At 56.6% G+C, this 12,577-nt stretch overlaps 2 protein-coding genes across 2 annotated transcripts; both read left to right on the forward strand.

Annotated features, from left to right (window-relative positions):
• Positions 1-942: 942 nt before the first annotated feature.
• On the forward strand, positions 943-6,650 carry C8Q71DRAFT_855551 (Pkinase-domain-containing protein; the record flags this gene model as incomplete). Its single annotated transcript, XM_047927185.1, has 7 exons — positions 943-2,648; positions 2,717-4,568; positions 4,624-4,853; positions 4,903-5,288; positions 5,337-5,506; positions 5,557-5,818; positions 5,872-6,650. The coding sequence occupies 7 exons, from the start codon at positions 943-945 to the stop codon at positions 6,648-6,650; spliced, it is 5,385 nt and encodes a 1,794-aa protein (XP_047781918.1).
• Positions 6,651-8,165: 1,515 nt separating this feature from the next.
• C8Q71DRAFT_855552 (oligopeptide transporter) lies at positions 8,166-11,626 on the forward strand (the record flags this gene model as incomplete). The annotated part of the gene is made up of 21 exons (XM_047927186.1): positions 8,166-8,322; positions 8,378-8,541; positions 8,601-8,783; positions 8,836-8,910; positions 8,964-9,031; positions 9,081-9,144; positions 9,199-9,226; positions 9,291-9,575; positions 9,628-9,698; positions 9,755-9,890; positions 9,946-9,983; positions 10,037-10,138; positions 10,189-10,261; positions 10,326-10,397; positions 10,449-10,570; positions 10,636-10,762; positions 10,822-10,839; positions 10,886-10,955; positions 11,007-11,154; positions 11,219-11,405; positions 11,478-11,626. 21 exons carry the CDS (start codon positions 8,166-8,168, stop codon positions 11,624-11,626), a joined length of 2,337 nt encoding a protein of 778 aa, XP_047781919.1.
• Positions 11,627-12,577: the final 951 nt, after the last annotated feature.

Below are 12,577 nucleotides of genomic sequence, written 5' to 3' on the forward strand. Positions count from 1 at the left end.
CGTGCGAGCGGAGCCCCTATCAGCGTATTGGCAACATTGATTGGCATCGAGCTCCAGCGCTGTACGAATCCAGCGTAGCTCCGAGCCTTGCGACGCGGAACGGTGAGAGGGAAAGTGAGGAGCTTGAGGAGGTCAGAGTGCGTGTATGTGCGGAACAACACAGACTTGGTCTGGCCAAGCTCGGAGTAAATGCACGACGCTTCGTGATAAGCAATCACAGTAAGAGAAATTACGCGAGGTGTATTGATAACCAATTGATAGCTTAGTAGCGACAGTAATAGCGCGGCAATCGGCAAAGTGGGCGCCCAGGGCCAAAGTGCCGGACTCCAGCACGAGGTCGTTGTAGCGACCTCTTCGCCAACGACCACCAGGATATTCGCTCATTTCTTTCCTACGCTTGCCCTCGTCCAGACCGCCCGTACACCGCGTCATCCTGTCGTTGAACGAGGACTCTCAGTCGGTCGTGACACGCCCTACCCCGACGCGGTTGTCCGCCGCTCGCCCACCACCCACAAACGCGTACCGCACACCCCGCCATCCCCAGGCACCAGCAAGCTTCTACGGCCCACCGCCTCTCATTGATGAGACTTACGGAACCAACTTCCCCGGAGGGCACACACTGGCACTGACAGCGGCGGCAATCGTACGTGTCCTCCATACTGTTGCACTCCCCGTTCCGTCACCACTTGCAGCCCGCCTTTGCCACCATTCGACTTTGTTCATCAAGTTTGATTGTTCTCAGTCACTCGACCTTCCTTCCCTGCTTCTCATGCTCACCGGACCGTACAGTTCACAGGGACCTCCGAACTGATCCACCCTCCCGTTCGCCGTTCCCAGTGAGTCCTCTCCGGTCTCGATTTGCTTCAAGTTGGTTCTGACGATCTCCTGGAGGCTCGAGGCCCGTACCCACACTCACTGCACCTCTGTACAGTACGAATTCACATGGCAGCAGCCGTATTGTCTTCTTCCAAGCTGTCCATCTCGAATCCTTTCCAGATGGCTTCCCACAAGCGCCCCGACCCGGCATCGCCCCCACCGCCTGCGGCGGCCTCCTCGTCGAAGTTGCACATGTTCTCGCAGCCCTCATCGTCAGCTGTTCAGCATGACGCACAGCCGAAGACATTCAAGAGACTGCGGTCGTCATTGGAGCAAAGCATCCGGACAGCGACCAAGTCCAAGGCCAAGATGAGCGCTCCGGTCGACGAGACCGGCGCCATCGCCCCGAGCGAAGGGGTCAATGGCAAAGGTAAGGGCCGTGCATCAGAGGAGCACCTGCCCGAGGAGAAGAGCAAGTCTAGATCGAGGATGCTATCTAAGGTTTCATTCCGGAGACCAGCGGCGAGAGACATGCAGCCCTCTGCGCCTCCACCACCTGTCCCGGGCGTTGGGCAGGAAGCCTCGCGAGCGGCGAGAGACCGTGACAAGGACAGAACGCGCGTGGCCGGCAACACCAGCTTCCTCACGCCTTCTCTTCGACAAGCGTCCATGTCCTCGCCAGTCCTGCCCACACTCTCTGCGTATACCCAGCCGTTTGCGCTTCCGAGCGGCTCAACATCTAACATCGCAGCGCTGGTTTCGCCTCCCCGCGAGCGTACGCGCAGGTCCGAGTCTGGTGGCCTCAGTACGAGAGACATCAGTGGACCCCAACCACTCGCGCCTCGCCGCGATCCGCGTTCAAGCGGCGGAGCAGGATCGCCGCGGGAGGGCAGGAGACCTCCACCACTGTCGCTCTCTTCTCGTGGAAGTAATTCGCCTGGGCCAGAAACGCCAACGCGACGATCCCGGGACGCGACAAGATCCCCAGAGCCTCCGTCACCAACGCCTCGGGGATTCGCTGCGGGGTCGTCTCGAAGAGCAGCAGCTAGTGCTAGCCATTTGCCTTTGAACGGCACTTCCAGCCCTCCTTCATCGCCTACCCTACGCCCGATCAGTCCGTCTCGTGCGAGATCTATATCTCGTACGCCTACGCGCGCCGGTCCGTCGGCGTCCTCGTCTCATCTCCCCCTAGGTTCATCCTCGTCCTCAGCGTCAGCGCGGAGGCCATCAGGGGATATCGGACGCTCCTCGTTAGAAGCACGGAGGCCTTCCGTAGACACGCCGCGACCTTCAATCGAGGGTCGGAGGCCTTCCGTGGACGCTCGTCGGCCATCCGTTGAAGCGCGCAAGCCTTCCCTTGATCTGAGTAGGTCATCGCTGGACGGTAGGAGACCCTCTTTGGACCGCGCCGGTTCGCCCGTTACACCCACTCGCCCCCGCGCCCTCTCGCCGACTCAGCGTAACGTCACACCCAACTACTACCAGAACAAGCTGCTCAACTCGTCAACAACCTCGCTCGGCGGGTCCTCCAACCCTGAGTACCGGGAGCAGATCCGAGCCGCGTCGTCGTACTTGTCCAAGGAGATGCTGAAGCCGCCATCCAAGCTGAACGACTCGAGCTTGCAGCCGAGAGAGTGGGAGGAGGTGGAGGTGCGTATGCGGGGCTTGGCCAGGTTGGAGAGGGTCTGGGGAAAGAGCGGAGCGGGGATGGGTAGCTCGTCCCAGCTAAGCTCGGCAGGTGGATTGAGCACGAGCGGGCTCAGCGCAAGTGGAGAGGAGAGGGAACGGCGATTGTTCACTGAGGCATTGCGAGATGGCTATGTCCTCTGCCAGTACGTTGTTGACTTGCCTTCTAATTTGCGGACCGCGCTCATAGTTGATTGCCGTATCCTCCGAACAGGCTCATGAACAAGCTTTTTCCGGGTACCATCTCTCGCGTGGATCCAAGGGAGGACGGCGTAGCGCGCTCCTCTAACGTCACCCGTTTCCTAGCAGCTTGCACATCTGTTGGCATATCGTCAGAAGATCGCTTCGGCCGAGACGATCTCACCATAGCGAATGCGGAGTCCCTAGCCCAGGTTGCTCGTACCGTTCTTGCTCTGCAACGACACGCGGAGTTCCCTGCCGCCGACAAGTCAAGGTTCATGCAGGGTGGTGTAGGACAGGGACCGTATAGCGCGGGAGGTGGCTCGCGTGCTGCTGCGTCGACGCCGAATCTCACCTTCGCCCAGATGCAGCGCTCTACCTCACCTGTTGTTCCGCACTCGCCGACTGGGAGGAAACGCTGGAGCCCACCACAACCGCTGCCGACGCTTCGCTCAGCGAGTCCCGCGGAGGACGGCGCCGGGTCGGGCGGTTCCTCAGATGGCAAGACAGTCGGAAACGGTCGTGCACACCGTGGTGGTGAGAGCGACCTTGAGTTCGACGAGGTCCCGCCTATCATGTCTCCCCCACCCCGATCTCCTCTGCGTCCAAGGCCGAGCGTCGACCGCGCCTCCGTAGCGGACTCGACACGCGCCTCGGTCGGCGACTCCGTGCGAGCGTCTATGGCGGATTCAATAGCTGCTTCTCCGATACGACAGTCCCAGGCATCCACCATGACGGACACCACTGCCTTTTCGAGCCTGCTGGAGGTGCAGAGGAGCACCAGTACGGGTCAGAACAAGTTTGGCACGATTCGCACGGTTACAACTGAAGCGACTTCCATCGACACCAGCGAGACACCATCGTTCACGTTCGCGGAGGGTAAGGCCATGGCTGTGTCCTTGTCTGAGGAGTTGCCTCGAAGACGAAGCGGTGAGACCACCAGACCACCTCGCGAGCGCCGCCCCAGCGAAACTGTACCCATCGACCTGGCCAGAGTTGCGGAGGAGACTGAGGAGGGCTCGTCGAGTTCGAAGAGCAAGTCCAAGAGCGGGGCGTCCGACAGCAAGCCAGAGCAGGCTCGAGAGTGGCCTCCGCAGAAGGCGTCGCCCATTAAATTGGGCAAAGGCAAGTGGCCGGATGACTTTATCGACGCGTTCCAGGCCCCGAAGTCCTCCATTCTTGATGGGGACGAGTTCAGCGTCTACGAGCCCAAGACACCCATCTCCTCTTCACCTCCCCGCAAATTGGCTATTGTCGGCGCTTCGAGGCCTGACGCAAGCGTCGAGAGTCTGCCACAGTTCCCTAGGCGTCCGACCCACCGTGCGAGACACAGCGTCGATACTCCTGGCCTTCTTCCGAAGGATCAGGTGCTCCTCCGAGACTCCAGTCCAGACGGCGGTCCGTCATCCCCAAGGATCGTCCTGCGACGGAGCAGTACGCGCACAGGCGCTCATCGGAACGGCGTCTACGTACCTCGAAGTGACTCGCGTTCGCAAGACAGTGACACTCGAGTTCCATTCCCCCGGACTGTTTCTGCCGAGCATACGTCTGCGCCCGCCCACGATCGTTCCGGCGAGTCCTCGCCTCCGTCGTCTGCGACGACCTCCAAACCCGGGTCGCCTGGTCCCCCCGACAAACCCCGTCAGCCTCGCGGTCGCTTCCAAAGTGAGATTGATGGGTCGAGTTCGCGCAGAAAGCCCCGTCCCAACTCGTATGACGAGCTCGGCGCCAAGCCCCGTCGGTCAAGGTATGAGAGCATGGTGAACCTGGGTGTCGTGACAAGCAATGCGAGTGCAAGCGATCTCCTCTCGAGGGACCCTTATGAGGGGAGCGCGGTGCGGCAGACTCTCGTTGTTAAAGAGGACGGCAAGCCGCCGACTCAATTCGTACGTATTCAGAAGTTGTCTGCGTCTTCTCCCGTGACTTACGCTGGCATTGAAGCAACTCGGGAACTGCATTGGGCGAGGTCAATTCGGCGCCGTTTATCGGGCGCTGAACCTAAACACCGGTCAGATGGTGGCAGTCAAGAGGATCCGTCTCGAGGGCCTCAAGGAGGACGAGATCAAGCAGCTCATGAAGGAGGTCGATCTCGTTAAGAGCTTGTCTCACCCGAGTATTGTCAAATACGAGGGCATGGCGAGGGACAACGATAGCCTGAGCATTGTTCTCGAGTACGTGTTGATCGGCGCTGTCGGATTACCTTTCTTACGGTGGGAATAGGTACGCAGAAAACGGTTCGTTGGGCCAGACCCTCAAGGCGTTCGGCAAGCTCAATGAGCGTCTTGTGGCCGGCTATGTGGTCAAGATTCTCGAGGGCCTGCACTATCTTCATCAAAGCGATGTGGTCCACTGCGATCTCAAGGCGGCTAACATCCTTACTACCAAGAATGGGAACGTCAAACTGTCAGACTTTGGAGTCTCGCTCAATCTGCGAGCCATGGAACGCGAGATGAAGGACGTAGCCGGCACGCCCAACTGGATGGCTCCAGAAGTCATTGAGCTTAAGGGTGCTTCCACAAAGTCCGATATCTGGTCCCTTGCCTGCACGGTCATCGAGCTCCTCACAGGTCATCCTCCTTATGCAGAGATCGCAAATAGCATGTCCGGTGAGTAAGGCTCGATGTTAGCCCAGCCCATGCTGACCGTTCTGCCAGTCATGTTCCGCATCGTTGAGGATTCTATGCCGCCCATTCCAGACGGTTGTTCGGAGCCTCTGCAGGGCTTCTTGAGGCAATGCTTCAATAAGGATCCGACGAAGCGACCAAGTGCAGAAGAGTTGTGTGAGCATGAATGGCTGAAGAAGAACTGGGTCATTCACAACAAGGTACGTGATACGATGGCTACTCGGCGTGCGTCTCCTAACGGCTAGTGCAGGAGTTGCGGCCTCAGGACAGCATTCCCTTCTTGCGTCGCGTCTCCGCCGACTACCAGGCACAAAAGGCAGATGTCATGCGATATCTCGCCGGCGTCGAGATGCCCGAACGTCCAGACTCGGACAGGGCGTCTCCAGCATTGTCTTCGTCCCCCGACAAGCGTCCACGCATAGACGTGTCGCCTCCTCCACGCAGACTTTCCAACGATCCTGAACACTTCTCACCCCGCGAACACTCCTTTGTACGAACCTCGTTCGGCAAGCGTAAGTTCATCTCGTCTTCATAACCGATTGAAGGGGCTGACTAGTCCTGCCAGCCGTCATATGCCGTGTGTGCAACCAAGGCGTGAAGAAGAGTGCTGTGCTTTGCGAGCAATGCAGCCTCATCTGCCATGCGAAGTGTGCTCCGAACGCTCCGCCGACCTGCGATCTGCGAGCGCAGCTGCTCCTGTATGCTCAGTACGCAGAGACCGGCAGTCAGACAGGACAGTACAGCAACCCTATGGAGCTGCTCGAGGCTCTACAGGCGAACGGACCTCTCAGCCCTACGTCCGACGCCAGCGACGTTACCCCCAGAACGAGTTTCGATGTGCCCAGCTCGCCGTCTCCCACTTCTGTCGGTGGCGCAGTACATCCACCCAGCGCATACAAAGTGCTCGCCGCGTTCAAGCGTTCGAAGTCCTTCCTGACGGAACACTCAGACCGATCCTCTCCTGCGCCTTCATCATCACCTTCTTCTCCCCCACTGCCTCCCACCCCCTCCGATCGTCGACAAGTGACACGCAAGCGTTCCGTTCTCACGAAGCGCAAGTCCGATGGCAAAGATCGACCGCTCTCCATTTCTAGCAGCAGCACGGGCCCCAACACCTCGAGCATGCGCAGCGCCGTAACAGCCGCAGAGAGCCTGGCTAGTACACAGCGAGGTTCGACGCGAACGATGACCACGGAAACGGACGCACATGCCGAACAATCTGACTCCAGGTTCTCTCAGATGACCGGCTATTCCATCCTCTCAGCGGCAGACCGGGAGGGCAGCCGGAGCAGTCGACGGCGTGATCGGGATTCAAAGTCGAGCAATGGCTGCTCGGTGCAGTGATTTATTCATCTCCGTCTCATCTCTCGTACTCAAAAACTTTGCTCCCCTGAATGGTTCATACACGTGTACTTTGTACTGCAGTCTCGTTGCATTCACGCTCGTTGCATCGCCATGGGACTTCACATTTTACTCCACATTTCTTACTGCATATATTGCACCACGTTCGCGTAATATGCCACCTCAGGCACCTCGACATCCCCCGCCTCATTATACCTTGTGTTTATCATTAAGAGCTGACTATTATTCTTTGACGTTGTGGTAGTACAATGGTGTGTATCAACAAGCGTATTGCAAGTCGCATATATGCGAGTATGCATAGGCTACTATGCAATGCTTCTATGATGACTTTGGTTTCGGACGGAGGACGTCCAAGTACAGGCTCTTTGACTTATGGTGAGTGTTCTGCCCAATGAGCTGTACTTACAGTTTGTCCGTACACGGAACTTTCTGTCAGATCACATTCGCCATCGCCAACAACAGCTTTCGCACGGCACTTTATTGCATCCACGATCCACTTTCCTGGCTATTCGCCGGACGCTGGTGTGCTGGTCGCTTTCCTGGTACTGTAAGTTATCGGTCAGCGAGAACGGTCGATTTATAGTGCGTTTCGTCTCGATCCTTCGTTGTTTACACCATTGACGATGCCGACTACTCATCACAGCTGTTCGACAGGCGGAGGGGAGCCCGTTGCCGCAATTGCCGCACTACGCGTCTGTTCCATTTCAAAGCCAGCGGTTCTCTTCTTCAGATATAACAGCCGCCTTCCTAACGGTATCCCTTTCCTAACGTCTCAAGTGGCGAGGCAACCTTGTGGTATATCCGACAAGCTCCCTATGTTCCATGATCTACCCTTCAGAGACTCTACGCTGGCATTATATCCGACCTGACCCGTCCACAAAGATAACATACCTGAGCTTCACCGCGTAGGCGAAGGCAAGTCCCTGCGTTACTGAGGGTAAAATTTTACCAGATGTTGCTGCGTGCTCTGCTCACAAAGACTCAGAGCTTCGAGAACGTGCAATTCAATGCGACCCGCGTGTAACACTCCCCGACGCCATATCGCGCCATGAACTGCTATGGGCGCTTGTTACCGCTGTAAGTATTATGTGCTTTGATATTGCCGCTCCTCGTTGACGTTGTACAGTGCACATACATGCGCAAGGATTCTAGGCGTGATGTGTACCTATCGTTGTACCTGAGGCGACTTCGCAAGACCTGAAGCCAGCGATGAGTTGAAATCCCGATCCGGTATGTCGACATCGTCCATCGAACTCTTTGATGTTATTGGCCCGACCCTCTGTCGCGCGTGAGCACGCGATGCGAACTCAGAAGTTTTGAGATACCCGACCTCAGGGACCGAACCTCTCGATTATTGGTCTCGAGGTCCGGGACACACATACAGGTGCGGGATCTCCATTCAAAAGCTTTGTGTGAGCAAGTGGAGCGTCGTTACTCTCAGACCCGGTATCCTGCCGCCCTCTAGTCTCGCGACCGCTGCGTAGACTTCTGCTCGTCATGGCCGATCACCTCGAATCATTGCCCCGGACTGCTTCGCCTTTCTCCGGACAAGAGTCATTCGACGAGAAGGCTGATAATTCCCCGACGACTGAGAAACCAGAAGCTGAGTATGGGGGGACCCTTGCGAAGCGGATCAGCTCAGATGCGTTAACGGGTAAGTGACTTTGTCTGTGGCATGCTATTTTGACTGACTCGATATCGACATGAAGACGGCGGCGAGACAACTTACCTGAAGGGAGAGCCTGTGATTACGACGGGGGAAGACGTTTCAAGATTCCTCGTAGATTTACGAGACGATCATGACACTGCGCTCACGTTCCGATCCCTCTTCCTGGGCACTATCTTTGCTGGACTCGGTGCTGCAGTCTGTCAGGTGCGTCTCGCTTTTCAGGCCCAGGTTCGACTTCGTAGCGACTGACAATTATACTGTAGATCTATCTCTTCAAACCGGTGCAAGTCGTCGTGTCCTCGGTCTTCCTCTTGCTGCTCATCTATTCCGTGGGAACGGCCTGGGGCAAGTTTTTACCCACAGGTACTCGAGTGCAAGGAACTCGTTTCGCACGGCTTGGGCCCATCCTCGACTTCATCAACCCCGGTGAATTTAAGTTGAAGGAGGTATGCCATACGTACACCGCATGCAGCGCGCGATTCCTGACAGCCATCACAGCATGCGATTGCCACTCTTGTCGCCTCTACTGCTTCTGGTGGCAGTAGTGCAGTACAGAACTTCGCAGTCCAGCGTGTAAGTCCTCTCATGATGGTATATCGTGAGAGCTGGCTATCGACATTCTACAGCTCTACTACAACACGAACGTCGAGGGAACGACGGCAGTACTTGCCACTTTCTCAACGGCATGCTTCGGGTGAGTGACATCTCTTCAGCTGATGTTCCCCATGCTCAGTCATCTGAAGGTATGGCTTGGTCGGTTTGCTTCGCCCGCTGACCGTATACCCGAGCGAGATGGTCTATTGGGGTGTAAGTTGCATTGCCTTATCAGCATGATCAGACCACTGAACTGCGCTCGACTAGAACTTGCCTTCAGTCTCCATCTTCCAAGGTTAGCCCGATCTCATGAGTGTGCGTCAACTAGAGACGGAGGTTATCCTGACTATCCGATGCAGCACTCCATTTTGACAACGGTGCTAACAAGAAGCGGGTCAAGCTGTTCTGGTCGGCTTTCATGGGGATGTTCTGTTTCGAAGTCATCCCCGCGTATATCTTCCCGCTGCTCAATGGCGTCAGCGTCATCTGCCTTGCAACGCAGAAGGCCTCTCCATCCGCGCAGAATGTCATCACGAACCTATTCGGCGGCACGGACGGCAATGAGGGACTGGGCTTGCTCAGCATTTCGTTCGATTGGCAGTACATTACGTCGCTGTACACTAGTCTGCCTCTGATCCAACAAGGTGAACATCTTCACTGGGTTTTGGATGTGACGTTATTGACCAAAAACTGCAGCGAACTCGTGGGTCGGATATGGCTTGTGCTATGTCATCGTCATGGCCATCTACTACTCGAATGCATGGAACGTAAGTCTCTGTCACCTGCTTGCCGAACGACGTCTGCTCACGTACGTTCGAGATAGTCATTGTCGTTCCCAATGCTCTCGACGTCGATCTTCTCGTCGAATGGTACTGTGTACGACCAAGCTGCCGTCTTTGGGTCCGGTGGTATCCTCAACCAAACGGCCTTGGATGCAGTTGGTCTTCCCGCTCTGACTGGTCGGTATTCGCTCGCCCGCTCCGTGTGCCGATTGACCTATCCGACACCTATCAGGTTCAAACGCATGGTCTCAGCTTACCGCTAACCTTGCTGTATGATCTTGCCTCGATTCAGGTATATATCTAGCTGACGTACCACGCGTCAGATTGGCGGCCTCGTCGCACACACCCTTCTGTTTTGGAGTGGATACGTCGTAGAGTCATTCAAACAGGCCAGGACCAAGTCGCAGACGGATCCTCACTGGCAGGTGCGCACTGCCCCAGCCAAAGCGCGACGAAAGTCTCACGCATCTGCTAGATCATGATCCGTGACTACAAGGAAGTACCTTGGTATTGGTACCTCGGCTTGCTGATACTTTCGTTCTTTGCTGGTAACGACATCACTCAACGCCGTGCTTCTCGGTTCACTGACGAAGGCGACACGTACTGTCTTAGGTCTCATCGTCGTCCTTAAGGGTCAGACCACCCTTCCATGGTGGTCGTACTTGATTGCGCTGTTGCTGGGAGGTGAGGCCAAGTTGCTCCACGGCTCAGCAAATGTCTGAGAATCCCCCGCAGCGTTTGTCACACCGTTTTCGACATTGCTGTATGCTCGCATGGGCAACGGCATTGCGACGAATCAACTGATGAAGATGGTTGCGGGCGCGATCAATCCCGGCCGACCTGTTGCTAACCTCTACGTATGCTTGTCTATTCACATCTTTCTGTTGTGTCTCGTTGACGGGGCCTTTGTCACTTCGCCCAGTTTTCGATGTGGAGTCACGATGTCGTCTCAACCTCCATCGGGCTTGCCGGCGATCTTAAGATGGGGCAGTATCTCAAGATCCCACCCCGTGCTATGTTTGTCACGCAGGTATGGGGAACCATCCTAGGTTAGCATGCTGTTCTCTTGCCAAACCAAGGTGCTATGCTGACACGAAGACCCGCACAGGCGCCGCTGTGAACTACGGTACGTTTTCTGTATGGCAATATGCCATCTGGCTCACATCAATCAGCGGTCATGGTTTCCATCGTCGACGCACAACGCGACATCCTTCTCGATCCCGAGGGGACGAACGTCTGGAGGTCTGTCACGTTCTGCTTCTCGTCACCATAGTTGCTGACAGTCTGCTCCAGCGGCCAGACCACACAGAGCCTTAATAGCGCAGCCATCACCTGGTCGCTGGCAAAGGAGCTGTACGGACCGCACGGACCCTACATCTGGGTACCGCTCAGTCTGCTCTTCGGGATGATCCCGACATTCTTCCAATGGCTATTCTCCAAGGTAACTGTTCCTGACCCCCCGTACTCGTCCCACCGGACTCACCTCGTGCGAAACCCCGACGCAGCGCTATCCGCGGATTGGGCCCATCCGCACGGACTCGATCATCCTACCCCTCATCTACATGTATTCATCGTGGATGACCGCCGGAACGAACTCGCCTATCACGTCCGTGATCATCACGGGCCTCGTCTCGCAGCTCTGGCTGCGCAGGTACCACCCCGGTTGGTTCCGGAAGTACAACTATATCCTCGGTGCGTGCACGCGCGTGGTTCATACATCTTGTTCGCGGCCCGCTTTACTGACTCATCTGCGCCCTCGTGCAGGCGGTGCGCTGGATGGCGGCGCGCAAGTCATGATATTCATCCTCTCGTTCGCCGTGTTCGGCGCGTCGGGGACACCCCGGCCCTTCCCCGCTTGGGCGGGCAACCCGGCGACTGGGAACACGGATTACTGCAACGGCAACCAAGACTGAGCTGTCGTGCGCCAGTCTGTTCAGCGTGTTACGTTCAAAGGTTTGGATTTGAGCGTTATTGAGTTCATGTAATGCGGGATCTAGGGTTTCTAGTGATGCCTATTATTGTAGCTATACATTGTTCGAATGTGGTGTGCGGGTACTTAGACTACATAGTTGCTTGTGCTCGGAGAAGGAAGACAGAAGAAGCCAGGCCGCGAGCAAGCCGCGAGGGTGCTGTGAAAACTCATGTCATCATAAAAATGTCATGACCTTGTAGGGGTTCGCGCGAGTACCACGATGTTCATGGTCGGCATGCTGAGGCTTCTTCAAAGCTTTAGGCCTTGTGGCTTCTGGCACGCCAATTGAGGCAACGGTGGGGTAGCGCTCGCCTACGTCGAGTTGTCTTGATCGTTCGCCGCATTCGACGCGTCGGGTGGCACGGCCCAGCCCTTCGTCGCCTGGGCGGACAGCCTACCCTGCCATAGGAGACAGGTATTGCTGCAACAGCAACCCGCTGAGGCCTGAGGCCGAGGGCCGAGCTGCCGCGCGCGCCTTCCACGAATAGTAGACTTTAAGCGTGAGTGGGTTCATGTACTGCGTGGACGGGGCGTAGGGTTTGTGGGCGTTGCCCGTTGCAGATATACATTGTTTGGATGTGGTGATGGTACTTACCCTTCGTGATCGAGGACAGAAGGCGGCTGGCATGGGAAGCCGACCCGCAAACGTGCTGTAGGAGCCGGATCACAGTCACGACAGAAATGCCCATTCAAATGTCATGACGGAAAGTGATATGACCTTGTATGCCCGCGCGAGTCCCACGCTGTTCATGTCAGCTTGCTGAAACTTCTGGCTTCCGCGAAACGAGTAGTATGCGGGCAGTCGCACTTCATTAAAGTCTTGCAAATACGCCCGTGGATGGCATGTGTCCATGTCGTTGATGGCGAAGCATCGCATGGCGTAGTATGTCGG

The sequence above is a fragment of the Rhodofomes roseus genome (assembly GCF_022264815.1).
Source record: "Rhodofomes roseus strain CIRM-BRFM 1785 chromosome Unknown C8Q71scaffold_5, whole genome shotgun sequence".
NCBI classification, from domain to species: Eukaryota; Fungi; Basidiomycota; class Agaricomycetes; order Polyporales; family Fomitopsidaceae; genus Rhodofomes; species Rhodofomes roseus.